General features: G+C 44.6%; 1 protein-coding gene across 5 annotated transcripts in view; it reads left to right on the forward strand.

Annotated features, from left to right (window-relative positions):
* The window catches only part of IL1RL1 (interleukin 1 receptor like 1), a 36,217-nt gene extending 13,571 nt beyond the window's left edge, over nucleotides 1-22,646 (forward strand). For 2 of the 5 annotated variants that reach the window (XM_034758018.1, XM_034758020.1), the window contains exons 6-11: nucleotides 3,621-3,692; nucleotides 4,576-4,708; nucleotides 4,797-4,954; nucleotides 14,113-14,256; nucleotides 16,059-16,217; nucleotides 18,829-19,349. In XM_034758018.1, the coding sequence (XP_034613909.1) occupies nucleotides 3,621-3,692; nucleotides 4,576-4,708; nucleotides 4,797-4,954; nucleotides 14,113-14,256; nucleotides 16,059-16,217; nucleotides 18,829-19,175 (1,013 nt within the window). In that variant the 3' untranslated portion in view covers nucleotides 19,176-19,349. Of the gene's footprint in view, nucleotides 1-3,620; nucleotides 3,693-4,575; nucleotides 4,709-4,796; nucleotides 4,955-14,112; nucleotides 14,257-16,058; nucleotides 16,218-18,828; nucleotides 19,350-21,035 lie in introns of those variants that run through there. The other 3 variants (XM_034758019.1, XM_034758021.1, XM_034758022.1) reach the window with 3 other exon arrangements.
* Nucleotides 22,647-25,679: the final 3,033 nt, after the last annotated feature.

Here is a 25,679-nt window from a genome sequence, read left to right on the forward strand (position 1 = left end):
GATCCCGGTGCCCCTTTTCCTGGGGTTCTGCCCCCAGCAGTACCCCCTTGCTGGGTTTCCCCTCCCAGGGGAACCCCGAACCCTCTATGCCCACCTCGCCTCAGTGGCTACTGCCAGTCATCAGCTAGCCCCCGCTCACTGAGGCAGACTGCAGTCTGTAAAGGCCACTCATCATCGGCAAGGGGGATTTGGACTTGCTGCCTCTGTCTACTTTGGGCTGCACCTCTCCAACCCCAGTACCCGGTTATAGGCCCTTAACAAGGCCTACAGCCTGGGGTTTTATTAGGCTGGAGCTCCCCAGCTCCCTCTGCCCTTTCCCAGCACTGCTCAACCTCAGGTACCCTGCTAGTACCCTTTGTGGGTCCCTAACTAGACCTACAGCCTGGGGCTTCGCTAGGCTGGAGCTCCCCAGCTCCCTTTGCCCTTCCCCAGCACTGCTCTACCTCAGGTACTCTCCTCAGCTTTCCAGACAGCCAGGTCCTTCTCTCTCAAGAGGTTAGATAGAGAGTGTGTGCTCTTTTGGCCCACCACTATGATTGGGCTCTAATTACACTGGCTACTGCTGTGTCTGCTTTCCCAATCAGCCTCTCTTTTCCTAGCTGCAGCCCACTCCTGGGCTGTTCTAACCCCTCCGGGCAGGAGGGGGGTGTCCAACCCACTACAGAGATCTGTGCAAGAACAATTCTGAGACTTCCCACATTAGTAATAAATACACATATTGTATCAACATAAACCACACATAACTCAGTTTTGATATGCCAAAATTTAAACTAACAAATCACACCCAAAGCAGGCATCTAGTTAGTCAAAAAGCCCAAGAGCTTGAGTCAATATTGTGTTACTCCAGATTCAAGTTGGTGCAGCTCTACTGGAACTAAAGGAATGGAATTGTTAAAGGGGAGGAATGCAATGGGGAATTAAGCCCCAAATCCTGAACCCACACTTTTGCCAAGGAAACACGTGGCAATTTGCACACTAATAGCATTTGCTTTGCATTCGCCAATCACATAGCTGGGCATCAAATGCAAACAAGAGTTATCACCAATTTACAGACCACTCAGGAAATTTTGTGGTCTCTGTGTCCCAGAAACCAAACACCAGGATCCATGCTGCCATTCAGTTAGAAAACCAAAACCTAGTATTAAAATAACTGCCTCTTCAGCACTTTTCAAAGTTCATGATCCCTACTCCATTTTCCATTACTGTCTAAGTCAGGCCCTTAAGGTCTAGCTGCTTCCATACAATAGAAGTGTTACCTGACCTAGATAAAAAGTCAGCTCCCACCAATATCTGTAACATCTTCTACGTACTTCTAAGATACACTCACTAATCAGATAGGGTTTGATCCTATCCCAGATGGAGCAAGATTTACTGGTATGCTTCAGCTACTTTAGGGCCACTCCAGAAACCCAGTTTAGCTGGCTGGTCAAACCAGTTTGACTATGGTTTTCCATTGTCAAAATGTTGCACAGGAGCTGGAGTGCACCAGTGAATCTAGCCTGGTTAGGAGAAACACACATTCTAACATGAAAACTGATTAATTCTGATCAGGGCTCGCTCCTCATCTCCCCCCTGAAACCTCTTCCCCAGCCTCCACCCCCTAGGGCAGGGGTGCCCCGTCCCCCGAAACCCTTGCCCTGGAGCCGCTCAGCTCAGCCACAGTGGGAACCTCCACACCCCCATCCCAGCCTGCACCCACTGCCTGGCCCCCAGCAACCTCCAGTCCGCTCTCCCATACCTTCCCATTGAGCTCCTCGTTGTTGAAGTAGCCACCACCGTGGCCTCTGCCTGGGCAGCAGGCCCTATGGGGGATGGGCACTGAGCAGCAGGTGTGGACTGGGTGCAATGTGAAGCTTCAGCAGTGCTCGTGGTGCCACCAGGATTAGCTCCAAACTGGCTGCAGCCGCAGCTTACCCATACTGGGGATGGGGATCCCAGGGGGAGGAGGTGGGAATGCTTCTCTAGTGACCCAGCTGGGGGCTGCTTACTACTCCTCAGAGCCCCCACCAGCTGGTAGGTAGCTGCCTAGTCTGCCTATGTGTAGACTATGGCATAACTACAATGGTGCCTAAGGTATAGGTGCCTCTGCTGGTTGGGCCCCCATAACCTTGAGGGCCCTAGCACGACTGCAACACATGCATTGCATCATTGTAGCTACACCACTGCTTGAGGCCTTAGTGTGCTGATCTAATTCTGGTTGTTGGGCTTGGTGTAGGGGTGGCTGGGTGGCGTTGATGGCCTGTGATATATAGCAGCTGCAAACCCCTGACTCCAGCTTTCACAGAGTCTTTGGCCTTAAACTCTGACTCTGTGAAAGCTGGAGTCAGGGGTTTGCAGCTGTGCACAGGTTGTGCCTGCACACTGGAAAATGTGGACCTATAAATATGTCAGTAGCATTATTACTGGAGATCTGAATTGCCACCTACCCCAAAGGAAAAGTGCCATCACTGCTTGTCACGGAGTATCGGGGGACTCAGGGCCCTGCACCCCCGGCTTCCTGCGATTCACCATGACTCTCAGCCAGCCAGTAAAGCAGAAGGTTTATTTGGATGACAGGAATACAGTCCAAGACAGGTCTTGCAGGCACAGACAACATGACCCCCTCAGTTAGGTCCATCTTGGGGTCCCAGGGCATCCCAGCCCACCCCCCTTTGGGGGGTCAGAGCCATCTCTGCCTCCCAGCCATCTCTCCAGCCCGCTTCCAGCACTCTCCCTTCAGCGACCCCTCCCACAGCCTTTGTTCAGTTTCCCGGGCCCCGGAGTCACCTGGCCTCCAACCCCTTCCTGGGTTCTCATGTTACAAGCTCAGGTATGTTCCCTGGGGCAGACTCCCATCCCCCGATGCAGACCATCCTAGCCACACTCCCCTGTCAGCATTCACACACCACAGTAAGAACAGGCCCAGTTCGTCACACTGCTAAAAGGTCAAGGAAAAGGAGTCTACCAAGCTGAAGTGATGGACAATAGTCCCTTGCTCAACTGCCTGAGGGAATTTCCCATCCAGTCTTTAAAAAAGATTTAAATGTTACTAACGAGCGATGTAAACAGGTGAGAAAACATGATGGTGCATAACTAATTTTTCTTCTTCACCAAGTAGCTAAAGCAACATGCTTTAGAAAGTATCAAGAGGGGTAGCCGTGTTAGTCTGAATCTGTAAAAAGCAACAGAGGGTCCTGTGGCACCTTTAAGACTAACAGAAGTATTGGGAGCATAAGCTGTCGTGGGTAAGAACCTCACTTCTTCAGATGCAAGACTGAAGTGAGGTTCTTACCCACGAAAGCTTATGCTCCCAATACTTCTGTTGGTCTTAAAGGTGCCACAGGATCCTCTGATGCTTTAGAAAGAGACTCTTTCTTCTTTCCCCTTATTTATGAATATTGATGTAAAAATGCAACAAAAAATAATAAACAACCTTTGCATGTAATACAAATATGCAGATTTTCTAAAGTATGTTGTCATGGGAGCAAAGTCAGATAATTCTAGTAAATATATGGACCCACTGATGTTCTGGTGTTAGCTTGCATTTCTGCCTCTGCAGTGCTAAAAGGTTAGCACGGCAAACTATAACAAGAATGTGGTAAACCTGTCTGATACTTGCTTTCCTTTTGCCTTAATTTCAGAAGAAGTTTCTTCACCTATGTATTCCCAAATTCAATATCCAACAGACAATGCTGTAATACAAGTGGAGTTTGGTATGTATCAACTTCTTGTCTTAATAATTTTTAAATTACGTTCCGCAGTGGGTTGCCTAACTCGGGATTGATAACAGAATTAGTGATAGAATTCTTCACCTTGAGGTTACTAGACTTCCATAGTGACAGAAAGTTATTTCCATTTAGTGGGTTATTTGGGCATTAATTAACACTCTTGGGGCCATTCTCAGGAGAGGCCAAGGAAAGATCATGTAAACTAAGCTCTCCTCTCACCACTAGACATATTGCTTCCTAATTATAGTTTGGGTGCATTGTGCAGAATGTGAGGATAGATTGTATTGCCTTCTGTGCTAAAGGATTTCATTCTCCTGGGTTGTCATTTTAGCACCTTTTGTGCAGAGCAGTGGGTTCTGTCTGGGTTTTCTGCTCAGTGTCCCCATTTGGTTCCCTTGTTTTAAACCTATGATCTACACTCCTATTCCTGCTCCCCCCTCATTACTATTTGTCCCCTGTATTTAGTTGATCCCAGTTCCTGTGGCTGCTCCCTTGATTAAGGGGATGGACCTTTAGTTCTAGGTGGGTTCTGTCCACCTTTCCAGGACATCAGATAGATATTTTGCAAGCACTTAATTTACTTAAAGAAATACAATACTCTAAACTCTTTGCTATAATGAATCTATCATTCCCTATTTTCAGGAATGTTAGAATTCCTCTCTCTCCCTTGCACATTACCAGTTTATGCCATGAAGTATAAGATTTGTTAACCTTATTTTAGGCCTTGCCAACACAAACTTTCACAGATATAATTAAATCAGTTTTAATTCACATCTTCCATTATTTTGATGCAAGTCAGTACAACTCTTATTTTGGAATTTTGCTTGTGTCAAGGATTATTTACAAAATCCCATTGACTTTTGTTTAGGTTCTCCTGTGAACATTAGCTGTGGAGCCTTTCTGGGGATTGGGAAGCAAAATATAGCCGTTGTTACATGGGAGGTTAATGGAATCAAAGCTGAATATCTTAATACTTCAAGGTTTCATGAAGACCATCAATTGTAAGCACAGCACCATATGAAATAGTTTTCATATTTTGCAAGCTGTGCCTATCCATTAACAACTAACAGTAACAACTTTCTCTACTAGTTTTATGAGAGGAGATCGGGGATATTATGGAGAGTCCATTTTAACTATTGAGGAAGTAAAGGAAGAGGATCTTCTGTCGAATTTCACATGTACAGCACTAAATGAAATAGATCATGTAATGGTCACGGTGACATTACAGCTGAAAGTGCCTTGTAAGGGTAAGGTACCTTTCAATTTTTATACAGTTTGAAGAATCAGAAACATGTGGTTGTTTGTTTCAGCTGGCAAAAGTAAAATTAAAAAGTACCATCCCTCCCACTGCCACCCCATATTGTCAAACTATACAACACACTATAATATGGAGAGTTTTGTTGGTGGATTTGTGGAGATCTGGTCTTGAAGCTTTAGGATAAAATCCTGGCAAAATTCCCATTGACTTTGCTAGAGTCAGGATTTCACCCTCAGAGTTTAGTGCTCTGAGGCAGGGGTTCTCAACCATTTTCTTTCTAACCCCCCTCACCCCCCCACACACATGCTATAAAAACTCTCAAGGCCCAGTTGTGTCATAATAACCGGTTTTCTGGTTTTCTGCATATAAAAGCAAGGGCTGGCATTAGGGGGTAACAAGCAGGGCAATTGCTTGGGGCCCCATGCCACAGGGCCTCCCACAAAGTTACTTTGCTCAGGCTTTGCTTCAGCCCCGGGTGATGCGGCTCAGGGCCCTGGGCTTCAGCCCCATGCAGGGGGGTTTTGGCTTTCTGCCCTGGACCCTAGCGAGTCTAACACTGTCCCTGCTTGGTGGACCCCCTGAAATCTGCTTGCGGCCCCCCCGGAGGGCCCTGCACCCCTGGTTGAGAACCACTGTTCTGAGGGACAGGATTCTGCTCAGTGTAAGTGTGGAGTGTTGCATGTATAGTGTAAATGAGAGATTCAAAATGACATGCTGCTAGGGTGACCAGATGTCCCGGTTTTATAGGGACAATCCCGATTTTGGGTCTTTTTCTTATATAGGCTCCTATTACCCCCCACCCACTGTCCCAATTTTTCACACTTGCTGTCTGGTCACCCTACATGCAGGAGATCCAATTCTGCATCATGAGAATGTCGCTGCCAAATCACTCTTTCCTTGTGGCAAGATTAACCTTCCTTGAATCTATGCAAAGCAACTAGTTGCCCATGTGCTGAGCACAACAGCCCCATGCAGCCTGCTGTTCACCACAGAAGGACCCCAGGATCAAGATCTGAGTCATAGATCAGTGTGTGGCATAGCTCTGATACAAGTCTCCGTTTCTGTTATCAGCAATGTTCAAATACTCTTTCTATCGCTTTTTGAAAAGAAATGATTGCTGCTAGTGCAAGACAAAGTCAGGAAACACAAAATCTTTAAGAAAAAAAAAGTTGAAGGTTGAGTTGATAGTTCCTGTAGAGACAAAGGACTGCCCTTTCCCTCTCTTCTATTCTAGTCAGGTTCTTATGTCACCCTCATCACCCTAGTAACTGCCCACCTTCCAGAAGTGAATTAAGCCATGTGACTTGCATTCTCTCCCCAAGGGAGAATTGTGTGTACAGTGGTTTGCTTTTGTAGGGTGCTACTTTGGGGGTGGTTGTTATTTTTGTGTACATGCTGCTAAATGTGGTATGTGAGAGAAGGCAGGTTGAAGCAGTGCACCATGCACTTGGAGCAGAAGGTAGTGAGGTTTGGGATGGTCCTTAGCTCCTGGGGGAGTTTGTTCCACAGTCCCAGACCAACCCCCAAGAAAGTTCTATGTCCTAAACAGGTGAGCTTGACTTTTATAATAGAAAGTTCCATTGTGCCTGAGGAGCAAAGCTTTTAATTATGGTCTCCATTCCAGAGCTTTGGGTGGTCTTTTAGGCTACATCTACATTGCACATCACTGACGGCAACACGTAGAGACACTTCGCATTGAAAAGCACACCATGTCCACACTCTGGTGTGTAGCTACATATGTCAGTGAAAGACTCTGGTAGAGGGGAGGTAGTGGGAAAAGCCTTTAGCAACTCTGCACTACAAGAGCTTTTCACTGCGGTGAGGCACCTCCCCCCACCAGAGCCTTTCCTCGCTGCCAGAGTTTTTCCCTGTGGTGGAGCAAAGGCTCCGGCAGCGGGGCAATGTCAGAGACTTTTCCTGCTGCCTGGAGTCTTTCCTCATGGCATGGAACTGCTGGAGCCTTTCCCCACTGCTGGACTCCATACCCACTGCTGGAGAATTTTCCTGGGTTGGAGAAAGGCTCCAGAAGTGGGGAGGCAGTGGGCACTACACAGCTAAAAATAGCAGTGTAGCTGGGGAGGCATGGGTTGAACAAGTAGAGATCTGTGTAGAGTATGCATTCAGGTACGTACCCACACCCTTCAGGTTTGTCTTTATTCACCTAAGCTGTGCCTCACCATCTACACTGCTATTTATACCTGTGCTCTGGGGACTATGCGTGTATGTACACTACACCCCACCAGAAGAAGAGTGCAGTGTAGACACACCCTTAGATATGCTAAGTGCAGGTCATTGAGTGCCTTGGAGATCGGACCTTGGCCTTGACTTGATAATCTATGGGAAGCAGGTTTGATATGCTCAAATATCCCATGTTGCTGAGGAGATGTACTTCAGTGTCACTGGCGTTTCCAAAGGGCTGATGGCTTCATGCTCAGATATATTGCATTGTGGTAGTCCAAGACATACGGTGATGAAACTGAGGCAAGGCCATCTTCCATCAGGATGGGATGGAATCTCCTAGCCATCCAGAGATGGTAGGAAGTGTTACTCGGAGATACTGCTGTGTGTGAGCTTAGTGCCAATGAGGAATTCACTCCTAAACTATGAACTGGATTGACCTCTTGTGGGTGTGTACCTTCAATCAAAGGAAAGTAAAGCCAGTGGGGCAGCCCCTGCAGTAATGTTGCTAACCATAGGTAATATATGTCTCTATATAATATATATAGTACATGGTAATATATGTCTCTTGTTGTGGTTCATATACAGCTGGATGAAGGAAACAATGACTAGCTGTGTATCTGACTTTCAGTGTAAGAACAATTTTTGTCTCTCTGAATTCTGGGCAATGTATCATTAAGTATCTGGTCCTTGCTGTAGACAAATCCTATTTTGTTTTTATCCATAGGTCATCAATAATAGTTCATGAAAGGCTCTTGAATGTGCCCACTTTGCTGCTGCCAGTGTGTGTGATGTCTGTCCCCCTCTGTCTATTGCTGCTATCGCCAAGATCCCTACTTCTGTCATTCTTGACTACTGGTACCACCTCCAGGAGTGCTTATCCTCTGCTGTAGCTGCCCCCCCTTCCTAATATGGCTCAACAATATTTATGGTGAAATGACAGTAGCTGGCATTTAAATCTAATCATTGATACAGTAGGGATTTCTTGTACCAGATGAATTATAATCTTGCAATAAAAGTCATGTAAAATGTCTCCCTTGTTATTTTTTCCTGAAACAAGCAGACTTTTAAACAAATCCAATATCATCCGCCTTCACCATTTTCTTCCACTGTCCACAACCCTGCGCAGGCCTCCCAGTGCCCTCTGCTACCCCATTGTTAGTGGCTCTTCCCACCCATCCGCACAGTCCCCTTCTGCCGGTGATGTGCTGCCAACATTTTCACAATTATTATTTGTATCACAGGAGTGCTGAGAGACTCTGTGGAGGATTAGAGCCTCATTGTGCTAGGCACTGTACAAACACATTGAAACAGTCCCTGCCTCAGAGAACAAGATGGAAAGAAGTGCTATTTTACAAAAAGAGAACTGAGGTATAGAGGGATTAAGTGACTTGCCCAAAGTCACACAGGAAGTCTGTGGCAGAGCTGAAACTGAGCCCAGATCTCCTGGGTCCCAGTCAATTGCCTTAACTACAAGACTATCCTTAAATACAATGTCCCCCTTAATTTGTATTAGCAGGTGGAAGGGTGACAAAGGGATTAGGGTTGTGCTCACAAACAGGAGTGGGGAGGAATTGGGAAATCTATTCTTCCAGCCGCCCCCCGCCCCCCAGGTAAAACAGAAGTGCTTTCTCATTATCATTGCCAAGGAAGGAGCTGACACCTCTTGGCAAACATGCTTAGATTAGTTTCAGAGTAGCAGCCGTGTTAGTCTGTATCCGCAAAAAGAAGAACAGGAGTATTTGTGGCACCTTAGAGACTAACAAATTTATTAGAGCATAAGCTTTCGTGGACTACAGCACACTTCTTCGGATGCATATAGAATGGAACATATATTGAGGAGATATATATACACACATACAGAGAGCATAAACATGTGGGAGTTGTCTTACCAACTCTGAGAGGCCAATTAATTAAGAGAAAAAAAAAACTTTTGAAGTGATAATCAAGATAGCCCAGTACAGACAGTTTGATAAGAAGTGTGAGCATACTTACAAGGGGAGATAGAATCAATGTTTGTAATGGCTCAGCCATTCCCAGTCCTTATTCAAACCGGAGTTGATTGTGTCTAGTTTGCATTCATTTCAGGGGAAATGTTTGCATTTCCTTCCCTTGGAATATACACAATGTAGTAGATTTGAAGTGTATGTGAAGATTTGTAGGAGGGCCTGGGGTGTCCGTCCCAAAGATTTTTCTTTTTTAGTTTGTTTAATGACTGTGGCATGGTGCAACCCAGTGCCTTCCAAAAGCAATAAATCAGCTTTTCAGACACCTCTTATGTCACCAAAGATCCTTGCGTACTGCTGCTGCTATACATAATAGTATTACAAATACCATACAATCATGTAAGAGAGACAAGGTGACCAACTTCTGTTGGTGCGAGAGACAATCTTTTGAACTTACACAGAAGTTGGTCCAGTAAAACATATTACCCCACCCACCTTGTCTCTAATATCCTGGGACCAACACAGCTACAACAACACTACAGACATAAAACCATGCAGTCAGCTCTGTCTGGGATGATTTGGAAGTATCCAGAAGGGGGTGAACTCTTTCAGTGGCAGGGAAATTGCCCATACCGTCCTTCCACTTTAGTACCAGAATTTTAATGAGGAGCTCCTGGGAATCTCGAGTCCCTTCGACCACCTCTCTGCCTCCTACTCCTCTACCCTCCTCCCCCCGCCTTCACCACCATCTGCCTCTACTTATGTGGTATGGCTCTTCCAGCGTACACTGTATCTTCTACCACTACTACTCCTCTAAGTGACTCTTCCTCCCAAGCTAGCCTTCCCCTTCCATCACTATCTCTAATCCAACCCATACACACTGTTCTTTCTCCCACGTGAATATTGCTCCCTTCCTCCATCCCACTCTCTCCTACTTCCTTTACCCCACAAACACCAGACTCCTTTCTCATGCAATCAACAGGCCCAAACACTTCTACTACAAACACCAAGTCTCATCCCATACTCCACATTCACGGTTTGTCTCTGATATCTTCTGATTCCTCCTCTCCCAGGTCATGAAAAAGACGTTCCTGATGTCTCCTGACCCCTTTTCACAGGAACAACAGGCCGCTCCACTGCCTCCAGATGCTCCTATCTTCCTCTCCTTTGTCCCAGAGAGGGCAATCACCACATCCTCAGGATTCCCTCTGACAGTATCTGACTGTCAGAAGCTGGGAGTGGATGACAGGGGTTGGATCACTCAGTGATTGCAAAGTTCTGTTCATTCCCTTTGAAGCATCTGGTGTTGGCCACTGTTGGAAGACGGGATACTGGGCTAGACGATTGATCTGACCCAGTGTGGCCGTTCTTATGTTCTCCCCATTCCCAGACAAGCCATCTCTGATGTCCTCTGAGGTCAATTCACAGACATGTTTTATCTGGTCTATATGTCTGTTTATGGAGTGTTGGTCTCTGAGCACCTACAATGGCAGGTTATTCCTCACATCTCTTAATCCCCTTTTCCTGCTCCTCTTCCACAGTTAGGCCAATCTCAGTATCTCTTCCTGTTTGCAGACTGAGTGCCTGAATACCTCTTAATTCTGCCCTGTCTCTTCACAGACTGGTTGCCTTTGGCATCTCTCTGTCCCTCATGCCCATTCAGAGATGTTCCACCCAGGACATTTCTGGCTTTACCATCATAGACAGCCCTCAGTGATATCTTCCATTTCTCCCTTCATCTTGATCTGGTGTCTTCTTATCCTCATTCACAGACAGGCTCATAATGTGGAAAAAAAATCTTTTCCTCCGTGCACTCTCTGCTATAGAAAATATTTACTTCTGTAGACACCAAAATCATGCTGAGTGGAAGTGGGCCTACTTCCAGAACACCAGCTTCATTTTTTCTCAAATTCTTGGGAAAGTTCAGGACTGAATCTGGCACTCAGGTTTATCTCTGGAAGATAGATTTGGAAGTGAATTGCAGACATGGATCCAAACTTTGCTACTTGGATCTCTTTCTAATTTTGAGGCAAAAGCCGTTATAAAATATCTTCTGGCTGGTTTCCATTATGCTGTCCCTCTCCAGTCCCCTGATCTATCTTCTTATCACCTCCTGTCTCCTAGTGTTGTTTGGTAAAGAGACAGCAATGCCATGTTCCCACAGCTTTTAGCTGTTACTTAAAAAAGCCCAACAACAACAAAAACCTATTAATGTGCTGTTTTTAGCAGGATGAAGTAAAGTAATAATTCAGTAACGAGAAACACCTAAATTGTCTTGTACAAGGTCTTCACAAGTACCCTGCCCAGAAATTGCACGTAACTCAGTTTCTCTCTCCCACAAGGACAAGAGGCTGAATCAGCCCTGTTGAGAATTGAATCCATAGTTCCAGGAAGCCCAATGTGGAGATTTCTGTCTGATACGTATACTTCATAAACACAGGAAGTTTATGACCTTTTTAACAATCCTTGTGTATCCAGCACAAATACAGATGTCAACAGCTCTTTATAAGGCTCCTGTATTTGCTGAACTGGCCCAATTTTTTTATTAGCTGTCTTTTAGACATTTAGACCTCAGGGCAAAACAGTCTTTATATTCATATATAATATTGTTTATATGATGTCTTTATGTATTGTTGTTGACTAATGAGAAGGATTGTTGCCATTGGATGCTTGATTGTTTTATGTCCCGTGTACCCAGTAGGAATCCTAAAAACAAAATCAAGAGTGTAGAATCCATATCAGATTTCTCTAAATCCCAGCCTTATAGGGACAAAGGATGACGTACTTTCAGCCCCTTTATTTTTCTGGCTTTTGAATGGTTTTTCTCAGGGGCTCATGCTTTTAGGTGGCTTTCCTGCTCTAAATGGCCCCTTAGTGCATTGTCTCTCTCTGGCTCACGTTCTTCTGAAGAAACCATGAAACTGTAAATAGGAATAAAACAAGCTCTTCCATTTCAAATGTTTACTTTTAGCTAATTAATTCAGAGCCAAATCCAGATCCAGCGGCCTACCAAATCTGCTCCAGGCTGTGGAGCTGCTCCAGGAAGGCTGTCAGCCTAATTGCTGTATCAGTCTGTGCCAGATATTTATTCTCTCGATACCTCCGAATCCCTGGGTGGCAGGTAGGATGGGAAAGCTGACCTATATTTTTCTCCTATCTACCACCACTATGCACTGCCGTAGAGCCAGGGCTCCATGACATGCAGATGAGGTACAGCCAGTTCTGCTACATGAAGCGGGGGGCTAGATTTGCTCCCCCAAACACACTATAACTGTAACTGTGCCCTGGGAAATGACAGTGTTTCTTCCATCATTTTTTAAAATGTACATTAGACTGGTGGGGTGAAAGTGAATCCCTAGGCCTCAGTCCTCCAAATGGCGCCAGGTGAATGGATCCCTGTGCCCACATGGAGCCCCATTGACTGCTGTGGCGCTCTCTCTGTGCAAAGTTTCTTGAAGAATCAGGTACTTAGTACTGGCTAGATACAACATGGTCAATTTGCTGCATGAGGATGGTATTAGATTTAAGTACAAACAAAACTTGACAGTGATATAAATTAGCCAGTGAATGTTTGTTATAATGAAAAATGGTGGATCATAAATCGCATTGGAAACTATTTTAAATATTTGGAACTAGAAAGTGGTTTAACAATTTCTGTCTGTTTTATTATTATTATTTTGGCAGAAATATATCTGTGCTGGAAACTTGTATACCAAGGGCCAAATCTTCATTCTTTACTGAGCTAGCACTCCTTTTTCAGTGCAATCAGAATGCTGCCTAAGATTGGAAAGCCTTTGATCCTAAGTTATGGCTCAATGTCCTTGGAGAAGGCTAAGATGTTCTACTTAAATTTGCCTTGTCTATAGCTTCAAATGTAACACAAGAGCATAGGCTCATGAAAGAGAAAGCAAGAAAATAGTTTTTGTTTATAGAATTTAAAGTAACAGATTTATTTGGGCATAAGCTTTTGTGGGTAAAAAAACCTCACTTCTTCAGATGCATGGAGTGTATAGATCAGTGGTTCTCAAACTGTGGGTCGGGACCCCACACTGGATCGTGACTGCTTTTTAGGGTTGCTAACTTTGGTTGGATGAATTACTGGAGGTTTCATCACATGACATTATCTTTAACTAAAGATTAATCTTTAATTCCTGGAGACTCCAGGACAATCCGGGAGGGTTGGCAACCCTACTCCTTTTTAATGGGGTCGCCAGGGCTGGCGTTAGACTTGCTGGGGCCCGCGGCTGAAGCCAAACCCAAGGGCTTCAGTCCTGTGGGGCTCAGATTACAGGCCCCTTGCCTGGGGCTGAAGCCCTTGGGCTTTGGCGTTGGTCCCCTCCCCATCTAGGACAGTGAGGCTCGGGCAGGCTCAGGCTTCAGTCCCCCTCCAGGGTTGTGTAGTAATTTTTGTTGTCAGAAGGGGGTCGCGATGCAATGAAGTTTGAGAACCCCGGCTAGATGCAGCTCAGCATTGTTATTCTGCTTGTATTGAGGGGAGATATAGCAAAAAATACATTAATTTAAGGCAGGATTTCTCTTAGCACAGCTGCTGTCTCCTCATCCCACACTCCCCACCCCATGTCCCCTGATGTTACCTGAGAGGGGTGCGGCTGATGGTGAGGTCCTCTCTGCAAAGCAGCTACAATCACCCCACCCCCGATCTCACCTCTGATGGGAAAGGGCAAATGTTGGGGGCCTTCTTAGTATGGTAGCTGCTTTATACCTTGGAGATAAAAGCTTATAAACCTCACCTAGCCCTGAAATGGCATATGGGAGGCAGGTCAGTGCGGGGAGCCCCCTCAATGCAGTGACTATAACACTCCCACCACACAGTCCCTGACATAACCTCCAGGAATGGAGCTGAAGGTGGGGTCTTCTGGACGCATCAGCTACCACTCACTGGGGGAGGTTCTTTTAATCCCTTTACTCCTTAACATCCTATCCAGAGTCTGTGTGAGAGGCAGAGGACAGGGCCCAGCTACTAACATCTTTAATAATACTGTCTTTTTTCTTTTCTTGGCAGGAGATAATCACAGCACCTACACAACAATAGGGATTCTTGTTTTGTTAAGTATAATAGCCCTCTTGCTCATACTTTACCAGTTTTTCCGAATTGATATTGTCTTACTGTGTCAGAGGATATTTAAACCCTACAAAACCCAGGATGGTGAGTAAGAATTATACAAAAGATAAGGGGGAGGGGGGAAGCGGAAGAGGTAAATTGCTCTGAAATGGCTTAATTGCATAACTGTTTATTGCATCCCATGTACTTTGGGCCTGATTCTCCACTCCGTTACTCCGCGTGAAGTCATTTATACCCAGGCAACATAAGGGTAAAGTGGTAACATTCTGATCTCACAGTGTTGCATGCTCACTTTGCACAAGTGTGAAAGGCCATCTAATTGGCAAGGCAGTAGAGAATCAGGCCCTTTATAAAATATGAAGGCTGTTTCCTAAATTTAGTATGGGAGGGTGTATTTTGATGTACAAATACTAACCTCGAGGTCAGTTAGATTTAGATAGGCTCCCTAACCATCTGCAGTCCCTGTGTAAAGCCCTTTGTTCTCATGGGCTCTGTGTAAGTACTATTAGTATAGTATGAGAAAAAGCATTTCAACCCAAAGAAAATCCTTGTTTAATACTCTAGAGGGACAGTGCAAATATGATAAATAAGGCTATCAATATTAATTGTTGTAAGCGTGCCTAGAGCATACAATGAGCACCTGTTAATAGAAGAACAGCTTTTATAAATCAAAGCAAAAATATATACATAAATAATAGACAGGTAACTGTTTTTTAAAAGGTTCCTTTGAGAAGGCACTTTTTATTTAACAGGTAATGTAAGTGAAGAACTTCATGATATAGTCATTGCTGCTCTATGGCAAAACATAATGAAAATTTTGTGTAAAACCAACCTGTTAATATGCACTGAGTTAATTCTGGCAAGTCTTCATTTATTTCATGCACCTTCTTTTCTATCTAATTTTATTTTACTTAAGGCACTTTTCTTTTGTATGACACCTTCCTTTATATCCCAAAGCACCATACAGAGTTCATTAAGTACATTTACAGTTAAATACAGGTGGGAGACTTAAAAATGGAAAAAAGAAAATGGAGGAAACAGAGTCCCTGTTTAGGAGGAAGTCAAAGGAGGAAAGACCAGTCCAGGAGAGGAAGTAGATGTCAGATTGAGGAGATGGCAACAAGCCAAACATGACTAAGATTAGAGGGGAGAAGGAGATGAAGGGAGAGATGTTTGAAGGAGATGAAGGGCATATTAGGGTGACCAGACAGCAAGTGTGAAAAATCGGGACAGGGGGTGGGGGGTAATAGGATCCCATCTAAGAAAAAGACCCAAAAATCGGGACTGTCCCTATAAAATCAGGACATCTGGTCACCCTTGGCATAACAGAGACAATGGAGAATTTGAAGTAGGCCTTGGCTGTGATTGCGACACCATATCTTGCGTGAACAGGACCTTCACACAGATACATGAGGTATCATGGGAGTGAGGGGTAATTTCCACAAACAGAAAGACTTCAAATGTACTGTCTGGTCCCAGCATGTCAAAGGATGTTACTGGCTTATGATGCCACCAAAGGAACAAATGCTGAAAATTATATTGGATTCATGCTGACATGTGTTGGTTTGTTTAATTCTTACTATATGACTAGTCTGGATTGTTGAATTTAGAGAGACAGTCTTTTGCGCTGTAAATTTCCACACGTGCGTCAGTGTTTGCAGGACCAGGGCCTAAATCATGACATCCATAATGGTAAAACACCAATGATATTGCTGCACATTTTTTTTAGTTTACAAATATCCATAAATTGATTTACAAGCTTCTGCTTAACAGAAAGGTCTAATTAAATCTATTTCAAAGGATTATTTTTTCTTTTCTAACTCTTGAAATAACTACTTTTCATCCACACTAACAGCAATGTGCTTTCCCCTTGTTTCAACTTGCAGATGGGAAGATATACGATGCATATGTTATCTATCCCAAAAATCGCACTAATGAAGCTAATTTTGTGGAATATTTTGTTCACCAGATTTTGCCAGATGTTCTAGAAAATAAACACGGATATAAACTGTGTATTTATGGGCGAGACATGTTGCCTGGGGAAGGTAAGGATCAAAAGCCATTTTGCGGTGAATGACTTGTGGTTTGGGGGCGGTTTGTGATCCTAGCTATTAGCCCACACTGGGGAGTAAGGAGTCTTTTTATGCTCTTGTGCAGGTTACTCTCATTGTGGGCAGCAGTGTGTGAGAGTAGCCTCTGTGGAGCTGCTACTCTCCCTCTGCACAGGTGGGTGAGGAGCACATGGGCAGAGCCACAGGATGTAGCTTTTGCTGGCTGGTGTGCCAGGGACAGTAATCTGCAGATTAGAGGCACAAATTATTTACCACCTTTCTGAAGAAACGGGGAACCATGAACTAGATTTTGACTCTTTTAGGTGTGTCTACATTGGAGCTAGAGGTATAATTCCAGTTTGGGCAGACACACTCACACTAGTTCTGATTGAGCTAACGTGCTAAAAATAACAGTGTAGCCATGGCTGCACAGGTGGCAGGATGAGCTGCCTAGAGTGCATACCGGGGGTCTCGGATGGGATTGTACTTGTGTTGGCTAACCTCTCCTGGTGCTCATGCCACAGCAGCTACACTTCTACTTTTAGCACTCTAGCTCAATTACAGCTTGTGCGGGTTTGTCAGCCAAACCAGAAATTATACCACCAGCTCTAGTGTAGACATACCCAAAGGCACAATCTGGTTCACGGGACAGTGCCTCACAAGCAGACTCAGAATTTGTGGCAAAGCCACAGCTAAATCCAATGTGAGCAGCTTTACAAGAAACCGAAAAGGGAAAAATCACAGACTAACAGTTTAGGATTCAATCCTGCTGCTCTTTCTCATAATTGTATGCACACTGATGTTTCCTGAGGGATAACTTGCATGAGTAGGGTAGCAGGATCTGGCTATAAAGCACTAATCAAATACTCATTGGCCATGTAATAAAGGACTGACGTAAGCACAAGTCTTTGGAAAACTTTGAGGTAAGACTCCAGTTGATTTCAGTCCCTTCATCATTGGCACTCTCTATCACTGAAATACAGTTGCATAGGAAAAGTCAAATGACATGACTAGATTTAAAACAAGGATTGGATAATTGTTGGCTGGTAATCTTAGACAGATATGATTGATAAAATAAGGGCAATAAAATCGCACTCTATAAGGCATTTTCTGTAGGTATGGAGAAGAAATTATTTATCCAAGTACAGTATACTGTTGCATAATTGGTCAAATGCATAGGGAGTGCCACAGCGTGTCTGGCCCCTTTTAAAAGGCTGTATGGAAAGATGAACTCCAAGAAGGGGCCTGAAAAAGAACAGTGGGGAGCTGTTTGAAAACCCTTCAGGAAAGAAGGTAGGCCCAGAGAGGGCAGAGATTCAAATGGGGGGAGGGGGGAGGGAGAAGGGTACACCTCTCCTGTGATTGGAGAACATTATTTCCAGTTGACTGTTGGGAAGGAAACTGAGGACTGCATCCCAGAAAAGGTAATTGAGTGGCTGAAGAAGTAGGTGTGGAGAAGTAGGAGATGACAAAGGTCTGCTTTAAAGATGATGGATTGAGTTATCTCCAATGTTAATAAGTAAACCAGCAGTGGGGTTATTTAACAGAAAAAAGGTTTCTGTGCAGTAATTGAAGAGAAGTATAGTCATGACTGGACCAATAGGTCCATATTCGGCCTGCTGAGGGCACACATGGATGACCCCAGCCGATGATAGGAGAATATTGTCTTCCTGTGAAATGTCAAATATTGATCTCTGATAATAGCAGGATCCTGGACTTTGTGAATCAATGGTCAAATCTGGTTTGACAAATCCTATGTTCCAAAATGAAATTTCAGCTCTCAGATCTACAGTAGTTTAGCTGTGATTTTGTTAATAAAAAACACAGCTATTGCATGTCTCCTTAGGATTTGCATATGTTTGTAGACTAGACAGCATGCTTCTTGCACTAGTATGGATTTGTCTGTGTTCATTTTGTCAGCCCAATTCTGATAATATTCACAAAAGCCCACACCATGTCCTTGAACTCTGTACACAACTTCTACTGAAATGACACACACAGATTAGGAGCAAAGTATGGCTCTGTGTGTGTATACTGGATCATTTACCAATTTTTTTTCTTTCTTCATAAAACTGGATCATATTGTTCCATCTATTTTTAAACAGAATTTCCCATAGATTGTGGAGAGTTCTGCATAGAAATGACTGGTATGATATGGATCACATATCCAATGCCGCAACATCCTTGTATCATTCCCAGAATCCCAGGAGTGAGTAGCAAAGGAGTGAGATCCTATTAATCTGACTGTACCATATGTCTGCATTCCTGAAAGGAAATGTGTGAGAAGCTGATTATGCAGTTCAGAGCTGCATATAGCCAGCCAGTTCTCCATGAGAATCAGTTTGAGAACCTCTGATATAATTCTCAATTATCCATTGAATTTTACCTTAGGTTTTCAAAACTATGTAGGTTTCAAATAAAGAGAGCATTTGAAATAAAACCCTTGATTACTGTATGCTTTTCAGCTTCCATTCATAATGAGAGACTAATTCAGATTAAAGTGAGACAGAGGTTATTTTCAATGAAAATATATATTGAGCGGAGAGAGGAGTCTGTAAAAGAAATCTCACAATCTTGTGATTTTTTTTTTTTTGCACATTATTAGATGCAGCCAATGCATTAGAAATGAGAATACAGAAGAGCAGGAGACTGATAATCATTCTAACACCACAGCTAATTCAGTGTGAGGAATTTGGTTATGAACATCAGATTGCCTTATACAGTGCCCTCATTCAGAACAACATAAAGGTGATCCTCCTTGAAATGGAGACAATTGGGAACTATGCGGGCTTGCAAGAATCCCTCAGGTATATCATCAAGCAGCAAGGTACCATAAAATGGAAAGAGAAGCACAAAGAATGTCCACATGCATCCAACTCTAAATTCTGGAAACTTGTGAGGTACCATATGCCACTGAGACACAAGCCTTCACAACTCAACCATGCAGTGTAAATAGGTAGTTTTCTTAAACACTGTTACTTTGTCTGTTTGAATTGTCTGCTCTGGTTTGCTTTCTGTAAATATCAGGATACAGATCAGGGGTCTCAAACTCAAATGACCATGAGGGCCACATGAGGACTAGTACATTGGCCCGAGGGCCGCATTACTAACACCTCCCACCTCCCACCGCCCGCGGCCCCGCCCCCACTCCACCCCTTCCATGAGGCCCCGCTCCTACCCCGCCTCTTCTCACCCCTTCCCTGCCCTCATTCCAACCCCTTCCCCGAAATCCCCACCCCAACTCTGCCCCCAGGGGGTGCAGGAGAGGTGTGGAGTGTGGTGGGGGCTCAGGGCAGGGAATTGGGGTGTGGGGTGCAGGAGGGGTGAGGGGTACAGCAAGGGGTCAGGGTGCAGGGTGTGGCAGGGGGCTCAGGGCAGGGGGTTGGGGTGCAAGAGGGGTGCAGCAGGGGGATCAGGGCAGTGGATTGGGGTGCAAGAGGAGTGCGGGGTGCGGCAGGGGGTTCAGGGCAGGGAGTCGGGATGCAGGGTGTGGCAGTGGACTCAGGGCAGGGGTCAGGGTACGGCAGGGGGTTGGGGTGCAGGAGGGGTGCAGTATGGGGCTCAGGGCAGTGGGTTGGAATGCAGGAGGGGTGCAGGGTGAGGCAGGGGGTTGGGGTGCAGGAGGGGTGCAGGGTATGGCAGGGGGTCGGGGTGTAGGGTGTGGCAGGGGGCTCAGGGCAGGGGGTTCGGCTGCAGGAGGGCTTCGGGGGGCAGGGCCTGGCCCGGCGCGTACCGGGGGCAGGGCAGGCTCCCTCCCTGCCTGCCTGTCTGCCCTGCTCCCACCCCGCTCTGGGAAGAGGCTGGAAGGGCAGAAGGGCTGTGTGTTGCTTCAGGCACCGCCGCCAGCAGCTCCCATTGGCCGCGGTTCCCCGTTCCCAGCCAATTGGAGCTGCTGAGGGCGCTGCCTGAAGCAACAGCCACACACAGCCCCTCCGCCCCCCTTTCCCCATGTTCCAGCCTCTTCCCGGAGCAGGGCAGGGCAGGCAGGTACGGAGCCTGCCCTGCTCCCGGTGCATGTCCAGCCGGAGCTGCTCTGGTAAACACTGGGGGAGGGCAGGGGGCTGCGAGAGGCCGCAGAAAATCACCCCGAGGGCTGCGTGTTTGAGTCCCCTGATCTAGATCCTTCTTACTCTACATAAAATTTAAAAGAATGGCAACAAACTAAAATCCTCTTCCTTACTCCATCATTTTGTGAAGTAATCATGTTGTCTAACTGGTGGTCCCTCTAATCTTTGTCCCCTAAACTCTCCTTCTTGTCTCATCTCACTATATCGTATCTAATACTGGTTTTAATTCTGGGTTCTACTATCTTTGTGGGGCTACAGTGACTTGTATCTGATAGCAGGATCAAAGGCTTAGTTTGTAAGCTCTTCAGCTCAAGGACTGGGACTCTTCTGGTTTTGGGAGGCTCCTATAACACAATGAGATGCTATTATAAATAAAATTATAACAACATACTAGTAATAATTAAGAAATGCTTTAGATGCTGCTGTTTATGTATTTTTGAATGCTTGGAATAAAAAATTTGAAATGTGAATAAAAATACATTCTTTATACAGGTAGTGAATTTATTATCTCTGTAATGTAAAAAAAAAAAATGAAAATATCACTCCAGTGTACTTTCATTGTACTGTAAACATGTTTTTAAAATTAAAATTTTAAAGCTAAATTTACAGAAAGATGATTTTAATGAAAATTGCTACATTTTCAAAATCATCAACAAAATTCATTGCAAATAGTTAAATATTGTGGCTGTGCTTGATATTGGATTCTGAAGTAAAATGGGATATTTTGTATGTTTGATTGTTTCAGGTATCTTTTTCTCTTAGGTTCATGAGAGTTTGTAAGAATAATTCCAGATTCTGGTCCAGCAAGATCTTGTAAAATTCAGAGAAGAATCTGTGGGTTTGCTTAACTGAAAATCAAGCAATGACTTCTATCAGCTCTTGCAAGAAGATAGGGGCCTCTTATGTGTGTCCTTGCATGTGAACATGGGAAAGAGCAAGCTATGCAGAAAATAAGAGAGAAATTCTTACAAGCGATTGAAAAAGCATGTTTGTTATAAGGTTCTTCACAGAAGAGCCTGAAAGTCCTTTTTTTTTTTTCCTGCATTGATAAGAAGGGTTTTCTTGTGTGAATGGGTTTTCTTGAATGGTCAGAATGTTGGAAAGACAGCACACTTGTTTCTATCTCTAAATAATAGTTTACTTGCTTTTTTAAGTAGAGCTAGTCGAAAATTCACCATGGGTTTTCAGGTTTTGTTTTGTTTTGACAAAAAGTCTAAATTTTCAGCTATTTTGGTGAAAATTTTTGGTGGAATATTTTCCCCCTGACCAATTATATTTGACAATATGTTTGACATTAATTTGCCTTAGTTGAAAATGTACAAATTCAGCCTGGTTGTAGTTCAGATTTCCTCTGAGTTTGTGCCTGTTTGATTGGATCCCTGGCAAATTTACCCTCCCCTTTACTTTAATATCTATTTCCAAATAGAGAATCCTGCCTCACATACATGACAGATATCTATCCCAAAGTATGTGTTTCATTAGAGTATTCAGAAAGATGTGTTGGAGTAAAATAGAAACATTCATCTCTGAGAACTGATCAGTTTTTCAGTTTGTAATGAAGAGGAGTCAGAGCACCATCTAGTGGGTGAGTGGAATTATTAAATAGAGGTCAGTGTTAGATTGCAGTCAGTTTAAAAAACATTTAATAGAAGTAAATACAGCGGGCCAGTTTCTCAGCTTGTGTAAACTGGAATGGCGTATTGAAGTCAATGGAGCTACACTGATTTACATGTACTGAGGATCGGAGAGAGCAGACAGGGCTTTTGAGGTACTAGGTCCACTAGCTCAGTAAAGAATAAAATACCCCTCGCAAAAGAAAAGTTGTTTGCCTCCAAGGCATGGAAGTTATACGGATGTGATACAATTAGTTGTGCCTTCTCATCTTTGGATATGGTACATCTCACAATGGTGTGCTCCAGCTGAAGCAACAACATAAGGTAGAGATGGAGAAATGAGGAGTGACATACTGGCCCTGTTGAAGTCAATGGTAAAATTCACATTGATTTCAATGGAGCCAGAGTTTCACCTGAGATACCTGCTAACATGAACCAAGTTGGTTTCATAACCTGCGTACTACAACTTACACTGTGTATCCCTTACATGTATTTAATGTGTATAAACCCTTTGTACAAACATGTTAAACACCCAAGGCCTGATTTACCACTGCAAAACTCCAGCTTTATACAGTTGTAACTCCACTGAGCCAGATTCACTGGTATGATTGCAATGCTTTGCATTGCTGCGTGGCACAAAGCAGCCAGAGCATCTCAATGGATCTGGCCACTGATTTCACTTGAATTATGTCAGTAAAACTGCAGTAATACAATGGTAAATCAGGCACATTTTCTGATGTGTATTTTTCTATATACCACATATTTGTCATTATCTAAAAACTATAAATTTGGTACCATAAAATTACAGTTTACTTTAATTCACATTATTGTGGACTCTGTTGTGCAGTAATTGACCACCAAAGGAACTGTTTTCTATGCTGAAGGTAAGTGTAACAGGGGTAAATATCATTTGTGTGGTAATAGTGTCTCTATTTCTCAGCCTTTGAAAAATTTTCATTTTGAAGATAATGAAGTCAGCTGGCCAGAGACTTTTTATAGCAGAGTTAATATACAAAGGGAATTGTATGTCCCCGATCCATTCATATGTTGAAAAAGTTAAACTCTTGTTATAGGCCCATTCAAACAAAATGTTACCAACCCGCATAATATTTGCTGGCTTTCTTAAAGCCGAGGCCTTGGGGAATCATTTTCTCGTGATAATCTCAGCTTTTATTTATTAATTTAAAAAAAGTAAGTTTCTAGCCCAGCTGGTTATGGAGAAAAGCTCAAAAAAGATGAACCTTAAAGGGTCAGAAAACAGAAGGCAAATAAAAAGAACCCATAATTTATTATTTGTTTAAAATCTCATGATTATTAAGCCACTGTCATGAGTTGGGGGCCTGCTTTTAGAACACCTGGGGCTGGCAATATTGCAACAGGCCTTTAAAGTGAGTTAATGCCTACTTGAGAAATGACTGCATGCAGAAATGGGAGGATAGACTAACAGAATACCGCAGGCTAAAGGCAAAGTACTGTTTTTTCCTGTGGTCATGACTCTAGGATGTGTTGCTATTTAAGACGGAAGTTGTTTTGCAACTAAGTTCTCACGTTCCAGTTTTAAAAGTTAGCCCTTCTGCTTAGATAGAAAAGAATCTTGAATAGAAAAAAAAAGATTGTGTGAAAACTCATTTAAAGCAAATAACGTTCACTAGATGTTTAATCAGGTGACCATGGCTGTCTCAATGTGGCACATTTTTCAGTCTGTTTGATTTTCATGATGATCAGATCATGTTGCAGTCCTGAAGCGTGGATATTTCCTATAGTCAGGTTGATTTTCTGTTATAAGGCAGTTGTGTTCTCTGTGGACTCAGAACATTGGACTTGATTCTGCTCTGACACCAGTGTAAATGAGAACTCACTGTGAGATCAAAATCAGGACTATTAATGCAGCCAAGGGTCAGATCTGTGGTCAGCTGTGTGGGGTGTGACAGGCCATTACCGCTATGCATGATAAGTAGGAGAGCCAGACTGAGGTTCTGGATGATATCATAGACCCAGTCACGCTACTAACCATCTTGTACCTATTGTCGTGTGTTTTTCCTGATGGGGCACCCATCCATGCATAGATTCAGCATCAAGCACATGCTCCTGCTTCGGCCCATTCTTCCCCCAACACAGTCCATCAGTGAACCAGCCCAACACCACTGCTCAACGTCTCCCGCAGACTAAAGATTTGTTTATAGGTAGAGTTAGAGCACTGCAAGCTGGGTTGTAAAACTACAGCTCTCCAGCAGGCTGCGCAGTAACTGTCCCTGTGGACCCAGATACTGCACACTAAAAATTCCCTAGTGCACTTTGAGCTACTCTGATTTGAAACAGCAGTATGCAAAGCACACTAGGGAGTTTTTAGTGCTCAGCAGCAAGGTCCACGTGGACAGTTAGTGTGTGGCATCTTGGAGCGCTGTAGATTTACATCCCAGGATGCCATGTGCTAACTTGCTGTAGGGACATGCCCTAAACCAATCCTTCCCTACAATGTGCCACAGCCCGGTAACCCACCAAGAATCTATACCTATCCTCAGCCCCCAGGTACCTCTGTTTCTCAGGCCATGCCAAAACACCTGATCCCTTCTCTTTTACCAGTCCTTACCCACATCCTAGCACTATTGTGTGTCTGTTTCCTCCCCCGGAACACAATCACCTTTGTAAATCTAACCCCTGGCTCTGTAACCCTGACCCCCTCCCAGCAGCCTACTCAGGGTCAATTGAACCAATCTATCTCTGGCAGCCTTGCTTCTATATGGTATCGTAAATGCAAGGTCAGAGCGGGGTTGGCTGACCCCGTCCCAGCCCATCTTTCCAAGCAGGCCCTGCAGCCTGGCACAGTGCTCCAGACATGCTGTGATTACTGCCATCAACCCAAAAATCTAAAACACAAAAATGAGCAGTGGTTTGCAGAGAACATCCCCTAATGCACCCCCCTTCTCCCCACATTATAGATAGAGCATGTGTCTTCCCTCTCTACACAACATTAAGACTATGAGGAAACCACATAGACACAGTTGTGTTCCAAATAAATGTTTTTAACATATATATATACAGTGTTGCTCCATACCATAAGCACTCAGTAGCTTTTGCAATAGAAGATGGGGAGGCCCACTACATAGCTTCCCAACTAATTAAAGGGGTACTTCCCAATTCCTATACATTGCAGGTATTCCGTGTTGCACTACTATATTATGCAAGATGCAGCATGCCAGGAATATCCCATTGACCCACCTGGGCTTATACTGCAGTGTGCCACAAGACCGATGGAGACACCTCCACTGAATCTTGATGCCAAAGGCTCTCTCACTATTACTGGCTGAGTGGTTTAGTGGGTATGATGATAATGGCTTTTGGCTTCAGTCTGAGAGTTGACAATGGCACCATGAACCATGATTGTGTGGGATATTGTCCACAGGTGCTGAATTTCAGCTTTCCCTGGGGTTGCTTTACCCCTGCTCCGCCCTAGGCCCTACCCCACTCCACCCAAGGCCCACCCAGGGCCGGCTCCAGGCACCCAAGCACATGCTTGGGGCGGCACCTGGTAAGGGGTGGCGGGGGGAGCGCGGCGCGGCATTCCGCGGGGGGGGGGCGCTCTGGCGGCACGGCGCTGGGGGGGCGGGCTCCAGTTGTGCGGGGCTCGGCAAGGGGGCAGCGTGGGCGCGGCGCTGGAAGGGGGTTCTGGCGGCGCTTGGCGGGGGCAGGCTCCGGCGGTGCGGCGCTTGGCGGGGGGGTGGGGGCAGCATGGGGCTCGGGGCTCGGCGCCTGGGAGAGGGGTTCCGGTGGCACTC

This window comes from Trachemys scripta, chromosome 1, assembly GCF_013100865.1.
Source record: "Trachemys scripta elegans isolate TJP31775 chromosome 1, CAS_Tse_1.0, whole genome shotgun sequence".
Lineage (NCBI taxonomy): Eukaryota > Metazoa > Chordata > Testudines > Emydidae > Trachemys > Trachemys scripta.